This window comes from Vicugna pacos, chromosome 5 (assembly GCF_048564905.1).
Source record: "Vicugna pacos chromosome 5, VicPac4, whole genome shotgun sequence".
Lineage (NCBI taxonomy): Eukaryota > Metazoa > Chordata > Mammalia > Artiodactyla > Camelidae > Vicugna > Vicugna pacos.
Window position 1 is genome coordinate 14003611 of NC_132991.1, and position 12258 is coordinate 14015868.

Consider the following 12258-nt stretch of genomic DNA (forward strand, 5'->3'; position numbering starts at 1 on the left):
GTGTCACACGATCACAAGGGAGGGGCGTAAACCTAGATCCAGAGCTCTGACTTTGAGATGATCCACTCCATTTGAAATGGGAAAGCAAGTCTTCATTTGACTTGGGAAAATAAGACCCTGTGCTGGTCCATGAAGGTAGGGTCACTGAGAAGGAGTTATGACAGGGACACGCAGGCAGGGCAGGGGTGGGGCGTCTGTATCATACTTTTTAGATGCTGCTGCTGTTGGTAATGGCTTCTAAGGTTTCTAACTTCCCTCTACAACTAGACTGTAAGCTCTGTGTGAGCAGGGCCACATTTCATGCTTCCTTTCTGTTGCCCACAGCACTCAACTTAGTGATGGTTCATCGTGAGTCCCCAAGGAGTACTAACTGAGTCTACTCAAACTGCAGGATGTGGGGATGAAAGGGTCAGCCTGGCCCGCTGAATCACTGTAATGGAAGGAACTGGGATCTTTTCATTTTTCCCAGTTACCCAATTGTCTCCTCCACAGCTGTTCATAAAAGAAACTGGTTCATCTCCCCTTTGCTCAAGTATCTCTTTGAAATAAAACTAACATAAGACAACTGGATAGTCAAATTAAAAAACAAACAAACTTGGATCCATATGTCAGGACAAAAATACTAACTGTACGGGTACTACAAAAAAATCATGAGTTTTTTTCCTTAATAACTTTGGAGTGAGGAAAGGCTTGTCACAAAACAAGACTGATGAGACTGACCGTAGGAAAATAAAATCTTCTCTACTGCAAGGAATATCATAGGTGATGTCACAAGCAAGTGAGCAACTGGGAATGACATTGACAGTTTGTATCACAAACAGAGGAATGATCTCCTTATATTTTAAAAAGCTCTGAGAAATTGAGCTTAAAAAGACAAACAATCCAATAAAAAACTGGGCAAAGGTCACTCACAGATGATTCACAGAGTTAGAAATACAAATGACATTGAAGTAGATTTAAACAGAAGTTCTCTGCCTCCCTCTTCATAAGAGAAATCAAATCTAAACCCACACTGGAAATTCATTTCTCCTATGGAAGACTGGCGGAACACAAAAGTTTGACTTTGAATTTGCTGGTGAGTTTTTGGGGAACCAGGCACATTGATCACTGCAGGTGGATGTGAAAACGGCACAGCTCCTCTGAAGATACGCTCACCCTTTGACTCAACAGTCTAATTCTGGGGATCCATTCCATAGGGAACTAGTTACACTAATTATAGCACAGCCACACAATGCTGCTGTGGAAAAGGAGGAAGACTTTTAAGTACTGACACTGAATGATCTCCAGGAGATATTATTAATTGGAGGAAAACAGAACAAAACAAGATGCCGAACAGTGTTTATAGTATGCTTCCCTTTGTATGCAGAGTATTTATTTGCATTAGTTTTGTTTGCACAAAGACTAGAAGGATGAACAAGAAACCGATAAAGATGGTAACCTATGAGGTGAGGGGCCCAGAGACAGGGGAGACACTTCTGTGATCAAAACAATAAAATCAAATTTTGAAAAATTTCAAAACGAGGGAAACTCTGAGCAGCTCTCCGAACAGCAAAGACTGCTGGATCCTGAAGCAGGAAGGCTGACGTCGAGGTCACTATGGGCTTTGTTCACAGAGATAGAATATCAGCCCTGGTGTGGGAGGGGAGTCCGGAAGACACCTAGCTCAGGACAGGCCAGATTAGGCAAAGGAAGATGCTTACTCCAGACCACTAAGGAAATTATGGTCCAAGAAGACACAGGCTTACTTCGCGTTGGGTATTTGAGCCCTTCTGCATATCTCAAAGATTTCGTGGGCACTGCAGGGCAATGAATGACGTCAGCACAGCGTTGGGTCTTCCCTAAAAAATATTGACCCTGTTGCCTCTCTTTCTATGGAATCCTAATTGAGTTCAGGAAGATACTTGGAGGTTTCTGGGTGAGGGAACATCCCAAGATGAAAAAGGTTAACGTGATATATATAGCATAGGATGAACCAAGCAAACCAAGATAAAAGGGAGGTTTAAAAAGAAGTGGGGGAAAAAAAAACACATGGGGTCAATCCCCAGTACCTCCATTAAAATAATAATAAATAAAAAACAACAACAACAACAATAATAAAGAAACCAAATTACTTCCCTGCTCCCATAAATAAACAAAGATAAAATACTAGGCTTTAAAAAGAAATAAAAATATTAAAAGATTTAAACAATTTTTTTAAGTGAAAAAGATGAGGGTAGAAGAAAACACTGTTTATGATGCTTCTGGGGGTTCACAACTGGATGAGTAGGCTGACTAGGGGGAGGCTGGGAGCCAAGCACTGACCTCAGCCTGCCCAAGACCGAGAACCAGTTTGGCCAATACCATGGAAAGGATGTGGTCTTCTTTTCTAACTAAATTCCTTAAAGAGTGGGCTGATTTACTCATTTATAGTAAAATTCCTGGTCTAATTAAAAATGGAACTTCCCCCCACCTGATCCAGCCTCACCATATTTCTGGTTCCCACATAATTGAATCTGGAAACAATGATGCTGAGTGATAGCTTGGGATATTGCTACTTACAGAGAAAAGAAATAATAAGGAAAAAGGATGCTGCCAGGCTGGTTTCAGAGAAGTTTAAATAAGTTCTTCCTTCCTTAGACTGGATGTTAACAACAGATAGAGATAACATGGTATTTCCCTTAATGAAACCGTGTAGCCCTGGATAAGTTATGATGGAGGTTTAGCTTTCTGAGGCCGTAGCTTCACATTATCTTGGCCCCCAGTTTGCCAGTCCTGTGCTCCCCTCCCCTCCTCAACCTTATCCTAAACCTTAAATTCCAGGAATTGTTCTTTCCCTCGGCACCTTAACAAATTCCACTCACTGATTTAGCACTCTGCGGGCTGGAAGCCTTGAGACACCTATGGTCATATCTGAACAACTCCATGAGAAGGAGGCAAAGTGAACATTGGATGGCAGATGGAATGAACTAAGGCTCAGAAAGGTTAACACTATTGGTCCAGGATCACAAAGTCTCTTCACTAGGTATCCTAACTCCCAATTACGTGCATGTCCAACACATCTGGCCAATGATTCATGGCTTTTGGTTTCTAGGTTCCAAGAACTTCATAGAGAACAACCAGTTGTGTGATTCACTGAATGATGCTTGACATTTTTCCTGGCAAAATACCTGGCTGCTGACTGGGGAGGAACCCTGTTTTTTCTGGAGCTTATCTGCTTGGCTGTATAGTATGGACATGTTTCGAGATTTGTGGCTGGTTGAGGAGGGGCAGTTGGGATGGGAGAATGTTAGAAATAATCATTGTCATTATTCTTCAAGTCCAAGAACAAAATACTCTAAGTTATTAGAATACATCTATCTCTTTCTCCCCATAGCTCAAAGATTTGCACAGTACATTCTCTTTCTGTAAACTCTAATAATTATCTCCAAGATTTTTCCTGAATCCTGAGCCCTTTCTTTTCCCCACTTACCCCTCTCTTCAACAGAGCTCCTTCTACTGACCCAGCATTTTTATGCCTGAGATTTATGTTAATCTTCCTAGTCTTCACCATTCCGTGGGAGAGTTCTGGCAATGAGCCCTTTCCAAATGTCACAATGTGCTTTTTAGCCAAGTAGGAAACTTTGAGGTCCCCCAGGAAACCCAAACACCTGTTGACTATGTCTTTTCTTTTCTTTTCTTCTCTTTTCTTTTCTTTTAATTATCTAATTGCAATTTACCTACTTCTCTGGAGCAGTGTGAGGAATAAGCGTCCTCGGGTAACTTTCAAGTCTTGTAAAGGATTTCCGCCTCCTCAGGGCATGTGCTTTCTGAGAGAGATAGGAATGAAACACTAAGAGACTTAACTGGTAGCAGCCTCAATCTGTGCTGTTTTAGCACTTCAGACAGTCAGCGTGTCCCTGACACACTCTTCAGGGCCTCGGGAACAGGCTCCACAGGCCAGTGTGAGAGGCTGCGACAGGAGCAGGAACTTCCCTTCCAAAGCCTCTCAGAGGAAGTGCATCTTAACCACCCAGTCAGGTAGCCAGGCCAGGCCTGCTGCCCCTGCTGGCCAGCCAGGGGGATATGGCCCCTGTCATAGTTTGGCATAAATATTTGACTGCTTGTCCCTCCCAACGCACGTTCCGGACACTTGGAGGTTAATCTCTTGGCTGTTCCTTGGCACCACTGACATCTTGTGCAGGATAATGCCTTGTTACTAGGGCTGCCCTGTGCATTACGGGACATTTAGCAGCCCCTCCACCTCTGAGTTGTGACAACCCAAAATGTTCCCAGATGTTGCCAAATGGCCCCTGGGGGTGGGGGCACAATCACCGTGTCTGAAAGCCACTGCACTAAATGGCCCGGAGTGGACACTGGGGGTATCACTTGGACTACGTGCGGGCTCCACAAAGCCCTCCTCAGATGTGCTTCCAGGGCTGCCGGCTGGCAGGGGCCTTGGAGGTCTACCAGGGTCCACTTTATTCTGCTCCCCCTGCGCAAGGCTGAGGGGGCACACACATTTTCACAAATGAAGTGGCATCTGATTCACTGCTTCCTTATGTAGTTTTAGATCCACTGTCCAGTTTTCTTCCAGCCTGGCAGCCGAAGATGGCTATTTTGCACAGCATTAAGTATCATTTGCTTCCCCCACCCTCCATTCCACAACAAGCAAGGATTTTTTCTGTACTTTGAGATTCTACTTTGCAAGTTTCTGTTTAAATGTTTTGGGCTATACCATGTTTGAACTTGAGGCGGGTAGCACTGGGGTGCTGTGGTAATGAGGGGGGGAGGGAAGCCGGTCCGTCACAGAGTGACAAAGTCTGGGGGGCATCTCTTCCCTCCAAAATGTCTCATTAGGGTCCCCAGATTTGCTCTCTATCTCCTCTGTATCCCACAGTCCAATTTAATTGAGCAACGGCCTCGCCACGGCACACTGCTCTTTCGACAGTAGGGTAAACTCATTCTGTTCATCGCGACATTTGCTTTCTTAAGGGCTTCACAATATGCAGCTTAAATAATTAAATGCAGGTCACATCACAGCCTCCCTTTTCAAGCCGCTGTGAAGACACAGTGCGTTCTTTCTGATGGTTAGCTTCTGACCACGTGGCTTTTAGAAGCTAGTGGGGATTTTGTTTTGTTTTGTTATTGTGCATGACACTTCTTCCCACAAAAACCCCCAAACTTCAGCATCGTGCAAATCCAAGCAGAACAGCTGTAAGGGTTTTCTGATGATGGATGAATGGTGACAGAGAGAAATTGGAGACCCTGGTTCCAGTAAGGCATGGTCAGTACTTTCTCTTTGTCATCCAAGAGATTTTCATGCTAGGAGAGGACTCCCTTGTTTTATACTGCATGTGTCCATTCCCCTCGAGTTGGGATGGGTTTGCCAAAAATAGAGCCGATCTTTAAAATGATCTAAATAAGAGAAGTTCCAGGAAGGACTAAAGATAACTCTTACCTGTAGTGTCCATTTTAAACAATAGATTTCTCCGGGGGAACTTCGAGTGATTTTAATGAGTTTGGATTTAGTTCAACCCAATGCTGATTTTGCACATTACAGAGATTTGTCATCTTTAAGTCATGTGCCAGATGAATGCTTTAAAATAGATGCAACTTTGTGTGAATTCTCCATAATATAGCAAAATCTGATTGCTCTATTAATAGCCAAAGTCCTTGGCCTTGGCAAGACAGGGTGGCAGCATTTTTAAAATTCATCTTCTCTGCATAATTAGTTGTGAATCTCAAAATAGTCAAGCTGAGGAATTAACCAGGAACTGGGGCCATTATCCTTCAGTGTCTCTTTCAATATTGGTCCATAATCATCATTTCCTTGTGTTTTTCTAATTACTACAAGACTAATTGTTTTTAACTAATCTGCCCTGGCTCTTTGTAATTCGTTGAGTGTGATCACCTTGAAATGAAGAAAATGTACTTCTTGTTCAGGAACTTGGGCCTTGATAGGTGAGCATCATCTGGTGGCTGTGGGACTGTGGGTCTGAAGCTTTGCTCATTGGACCCGATCAGAGCATCTGAGGGTGTGGAGCCCGAAGAGGGAGAGAGAGCTTTTGACAGTCAGCTCGAGAGCATGGTGACCTGCAGGCACTAGTGGGAAGTATATTTATGAAAACTGAAAAGAAATGGGAGTTCTGGTTCTTCACTCTGAGGAACCAACAACACAGCCTTTGGCAGTGGAACACAGGTGTCCAGGGTGCACAAGCAGCATCTCTCTCAGATGACGTTTCTAGTTGGTGTGTCTGATTAGAAGCATCGAGGGAGCAGGGCTATGTCACTAACCTGCACACTCAAACCCCAGGTCAGGCATTGGCCCAGAAACAGAATAACTGCTGAGTAAACCAGACGAACTAGTTTACAGGTCAGCCCTCCTCTGCTTTTATTCGTTCTGCCAATCTTGTTTATCCACTAACCAGTTCGACTTGGAGATTTTCAAAGAACAGGTATCGAAGATCAAAGGTTCCTGACCCTTTCTTTCTTTTCTCTTTCAGATCTCAAGAGTACGACGCATTTTCATCAATAAGAGTGGTTTCTCTGTGACAGTAACTCTCAAATTGGGGCAGAGATATGACAATCCAGCCAGGGGGTATGTGACCATTTAAAAGAAACAAAACCAAACAGAAGATTCTAATAGGCCCCCAACAGCCTCCATTAAGAATCACTGAAGAGTAAGAGGAATTACTTCTACATCCTTGAGAATGATTGGGAAAATGGATTTACCACTTTCTCTAGCACAACCATCCAGAGAGGGAGAAATATCCTTATTCAATTTCTCTCCGTCAGCAGCTGCTCTGGGTCTGGGTTCTTCTTTCTCTGGATAAGGAAGGGCCCAAGTGGATGACGGATGTGCACAAGGAACTAACCAAGGCCTTAACCAGTCCTGTGCTGTATTTTTCTTCAACACTTATGATGTTGTTTAACCTTTATTAAAAAACTATGATGTGTCTAATAGGCCCTGTACTCAGTGCAGAACACAAATGAGAAGTAATTTTGGCACTAATGAGAGAGCTGAATGTGCAAAGAAATCACTGTAATCTCATGTGGCAGGTGATTGAAATAAATACAAGGTATGGGAAGAGAACAAATGAGGAAGAGTAACTTGAGCGTGGCTGATGGAGGAGCATTGGGAAGACTTCAGAGGAGGAAAATTCCGAACTCAGTCTTAAAGACTAAGTAAGAGTTACACAAAGGTCAGAGAAGAAGGGTGCTGGAATGAAAGCCATTCCAGGACGCAAGACCTCGAGAGCAAAGGCACGAAGGCCCCCAACAGCACCATGTGTTCAGGACTCTGACAAGCATTTTGATGCTGCATCAAATTTAAGATGAGACATAGAGAAAGATGAAGCCAGTCAGTGAGATGAGGCAAAGGTGAAACTTGCAAGAGGAGGACATTGGATTTTGTCTGTGGGTAATGAAGAGTCCTCGATGGGCTTTAAGCAAAGGAACAATATGATGGGGTTCTATACTTTGGTGACATCAGGATCGATGTGTTTAAGGGGAATGAGTCTGGCCAGGGCTGGAGGTGGGAAGGGGCACAGGGAGGCAGTGGGGCTCTGCAGACTAGGTGCAGGTGCTACGGGGGCAGCAGTAGAAGGGCCCCAGAAGGGGCAGGTGTGAGAAGCATCTGGGAGGGAAACCAGCTGGTAGGACCCTCCAGGGACTGCCGGGAGATGGGGGCGTGAGAAGGAAGAGTCAAGGAAAACATCTAGCTTCATAGTTCGTACTGAAAGAAAAGAGAGACCATCCATTAAGACAGAGAGACTAGGAGGCAGAGATTTCTACAGTGAAAAAGAGAGGTTTCAGCTTGGAGTTTTGCCCTTGAAGAGCCTAGCAGGGTATGTGATGGTGATGGGCACCCAGAGAGATGTATCAGAAGCTTAGGGGAGGAGCCTTGGCTAGAAATTGCTATCTCACCTTTTGCCAACCAGGTCCAGGGAGTTCAGTCAGCGGGGAGACTCCCCTCCCCTGCTCCACGCAAAGACTGGGGCTTCATTGCTGCAACTCCACTGGGTCCTCCTCATCCTACATTCTGTCCCTGGTTTTCTTTCTCTCCTTCATCTCTGTCCCTTGCTCCTGCCTTCTCTTTGGCCTTGCCTGCAGGAAAGGGGCAGGAGTGTTGGTGATGCTCATCGTGGCAAATCAGAGTGGGCAGCTCCATGGAAACAAAGCCACAGACTCACCCTGTCCGCTACCTCACCCGCTGCGCCACCTCCCTGGCTCCTAAATCTTGCTCCCAATGCTGACTGCCCTAACAACCTGGACTTTCTAAACATATTTCAAAGTCAAGCTAAAGAAACCAACCTTAAAAACAAGATGTGTATATTTTTGTGTGCTTTATGAGCCCACAGGCAGAGTTTTAGGAGGAGGATTCTTTTGCCATATTTCGTGTATTTCAAAGCAGCAAGTGGATGGGAGAACTCGGGGAATGTGAGGTCACAGGGCCCTCTGGTTTAAAGGGAGGGCCCCCCCAGGCATGCTGTGACCCCCGGATGAGCACTGAATGGCTGAACAGCGGCCCATGGGAAGGATTAGAGAGGAGAGCCTAGGGTGTGGGGTAGAGGCCATTGAGTATGCATTTCCTAGAAGCCTTGGAGATGGATTGGCACTGGCAGGTGCCCTCCCTACCTGAGGGAAATTTCCGGGAACCAGGGAGAGAGTGTGTTTGAGAAAGGCCAACTATTTTGGAGAACATCCACTGAGGCTTTAAGATCCACTGGCAAATTCCACTCTGCTGGTCGGGGACCTCTGTTGCTAAACCTTGTAACTTAAAGAGGGAATGGGGAGGTGGGGGTGATCTCACGTCACAGACACATGTGACGAAAGCCAGGCAATGTCGTAACTCCGAGGGAAGAACGTCTCTCCTGCCCACCCAAGGCATGTGCTCCTTGTGGTGTTTTTCCCTTAATTGTTTCTATTTGCTTTTCCTACCAACTTTGCCAACATTTGAAAAGTTAACGGTGCTGCATCCACCCTAAACGCCAGTTCCCAGGTGGCCTGAGAGCCAGCACGCACCCACCGCCAAGCCAGCTGTCGGCACATTTTCCCTTCCTGGCAGCACCGTGATCCGCCCCAGCCAGGGGGTGGCCGGCTGGGTCCGGGTGTGCGGATGACAGAGCTCTGGCAACAAGTTCACTTTTAAAGACAGAGGGCAGATGCTTGTGCTGCTTGCAGGGTTCCTCTGCATCTTATCCCAAGAAGCACCGTGTGCCCTGAGGCTAAAGCAACAGAACGAAAGAAGCGCGCTCCTTGAAACTGGGATTTGCTCTGGTTGGAGGGATCAGGATGAGCATAGAGAGAACGAAACCCAGGCTGAGAGTCTCTTCATTTTGCAGAGGGATAGAAAAAAAGTAAAGGAGCAAGTTCCCTGTTCACCAGGGTGCAGAGCCATCACCTGATGTTTATTCCTTACTGCTCTCGCACAACTCACTTACAAGCTCTGTGAGAAATCTGAACCCTAAAGTGATTTTTCTCTCCTACTCAGGAACTCCCTCATTGAGAGTCAGGTAATTTGTCTTAATCCTTGTTTCCTTTTTCAAGTAGTTTTCACATTGCCTTTAGACCACCCCTCCTCCCTGCTCCCCATTTCCTTCCTCCACCCCTGGAGCCCCACTGCCAGAGTGAGAGACAGGTCTGAACAGGGAGCCTCAGCACTCTGTCTCCTTCCTGATTTCACCTAGACCCAGGGTCTTAGATGCCATCAACACGCTGCCACTCTGATTACGTCCGTCTCCAGACCAGACCTGACCTGCCCAACTTCAGACTCACACAGCCCACCACACACTCAACACCTCCACTTGCTCAGAGGCACCTTGAACTTAGCATCAACTACCGGTCTGCTTCCTGAAGCCCCGTCCTCAGCCTTCTCTGTTTTAGCAAGCAGAATGTTACCCCTTCCAGGACCCAAACCTGAGAGCCAACCTTGACTCTGCTTTTTCTTTCACCCCACCTCCAATCTATCAGTGAATCGTGTTGTATTTTTAATTAGAACTGGCATGAACCATTCTCACCCCCTGTGCTGCACAATGATCCAAATGTGGCTATTAATACTAAAAGTTCATTAAAATAAAAATAAGTTAAAATAGAGAAAAGTGGAAGGGCCCAAGTGAGAACTCTTAGGAAAACTACAGCAAAAATTAAATTTAAAAATTCAGTTCCCTACTCACACTAGCCACATTTCAAGTGTCTCTGTGCCACGTGTGGGACAACGACAGACCACCGAGAGCTAACAGGAACAGCAGCCTAACTGTGCCAGGGGTATTGGCCACTCTCCTCTGGCAAGACTTTGCAGGATCCAACCATTGGTCCTGCTTCTCTGGTGACTTGTAGGGCTGCAAGGAACAAAGAGGAGGCTCAGCTTACTGATGATTCTTACAGGACAATCTTACCCCCATGTGTCACAAGTGCCAAGACTCTTGGAAAATCAAAGATACACATGGTTGCTAGATTACGTTTTTTTTTTTTCAAAAGCAACGTATCAGTCTTGTTTTTTAAAAAGTCACGGTTTCATCAGACAATTGCTAAATTAGTATCTAAGAAGAGTTCATTAGTACGAAAAAAATGATTATCCATTGTATCATTAAAATATTTCTGGCAATCTGGAGTGGATTAGAAGCAGATCCCAGATCACAGTTTAGGTTAAGGGATCATCTGTCCCCTTGTATCTGTAAGGAAATGCCATCTGAATGTTTTTAATGCCTCGGGATAGTGGGTTTTCGACTGCCAATTTGGATTGAAATAAAAATAACACGAGGGAGTTTCAGCCTTGTAAACAGACGTGTTCGTAACGGCATGGCTAACAGGTCCAGAGTTACACAGCATGGTATTAGTGGGAGAGCCTGGAACACCCCATCCACGGCTCACTGATGATTCAGCTTGCCAAAGTATGTAATTAAGAACAAACTTATCTTTATAGTCATTGCTTCGTTGTGGAGATAACTCAATTGGAGACTTTTTGGGAGATGCCAGATTTGGAAATAAAGTCCTTACAGACTGTACTGCAGTGTCATTCAGATGATACCAGAAAACAAATTGATGCACGTAGACTATCTCCTGGACGTACCAGAAAATTAGATCCCAGGAGAGATGTGGAGCTACAGTGTAAAATCAAAGGAGGAGTAGAGGCAGAGCACAGTGAAAGGCATGATGGGGGCTGCCCCAGAGAGAGGGGAGCCCCGGATGTGCGGGGTGCCCGCCGGGCGTTACCTGGGGTGGCGCTCTTCCTTGCTTTCACTAACTTGCCCCTTCCAGCTCCAAAACCATTACTTCCATAGTCCGGGTCACTGTCACTATCACTGCCACCGCTGGCAGAGTACGCACACATTCTGGGCACCTTGTCCTAAATGAGTAATATGAGACTGGTAAGATCATTTACGCAAATCGAAATGCGCAGAACATTCCATGAGGATGTGAAACTGTTCATATTTGGTGGTCGCTGTGTACATGGAATTACTCCATTTCCACCACTCCACCCATAAACAAGTGTGCTTGGCCCATCCGTCTGCCTCACGTGGAGCCGGTACAGTCCGCTCAGAGCTGCAGGCATGGGATGCACGGATGAAGCAGTTGACCACATGCTGCCATTGTCCCAGGCACAAGACAGTCCCCACAGTTACTCACTCTGCATTTTGTACACTTTTTTTTTAATGGGGTCTATTTTTCTCAAGTACCAATTAGAGCCACTGTTCTAATCCTTATGGCTTATTTATTTAATAGATCTCATCATTTGCTTTCAGGTATCAGAGAATATGACAATAATCAACCTTGGGAACAAAAGAATAAATGTTTGCCTAATTCATAATTTTATTCCAGCCCCTGAAAGGACAGGAGCCTTTTGGAAAGTACACAGTCACTAGCCCTACAGGCTTATATATAAAATCCTCGAGTCTACTGACAGTTCCCAGGTCGAGGGACTCAGTCGCCCCTCTTGCTCCCATGTACACACAGCCTGACCCACGAGGATCTTGCAGGTGTAGTGATAGTGCCATGTTCAAGAATTGTTGAGGTTGTTGATACTGTATGGACAGTTTTTCCCACAGGGAACACAAGCAGAACACTGATATCTAAGATTGCAACTCCTGTGTGTAGTGTCACGACCACATGGACCCCCTTTTATGTCTGCAGACCACTGTGTTAGAGCCTGTTATTCCACAGCCATCCCAGATAGCCTAGGCACAGGTGGATGGGCTGTATCTCTCAAGTCCAGTCTCCTTGGGAAGGTGTCATTCGGCTGGAAATTATAAAAACACATTTTAGGATGTACGTTCCCTCAGCTGGGGTTATAAATTGAAG

The 12258-nt window shown here is 45.4% G+C and overlaps 1 protein-coding gene across 13 annotated transcripts in view; it reads right to left on the reverse strand.

Annotated features, from left to right (window-relative positions):
• NCKAP5 (NCK associated protein 5) overlaps window positions 1–12258 on the reverse strand; it is a 912592-nt gene that overhangs the window by 40846 nt on the left and 859488 nt on the right. Inside the window, exons 17-18 of one of the 13 annotated variants that reach the window (XR_012072522.1) lie at window positions 11173–11305; window positions 10134–10298 (exon numbers count right to left, since the gene is read on the reverse strand). The exons of 11 other annotated variants lie outside the window; for them this stretch is intronic. Coding sequence is in view for 1 of the 2 variants with exons in the window: in XM_072960870.1 (XP_072816971.1) it covers window positions 11173–11305 (133 nt within the window). In the remaining variant the exon portion in view is untranslated. The remainder of the gene's footprint in view (window positions 1–10133; window positions 10299–11172; window positions 11306–12258) is intronic. One more of the 13 variants, XM_072960870.1, reaches the window with a different exon arrangement.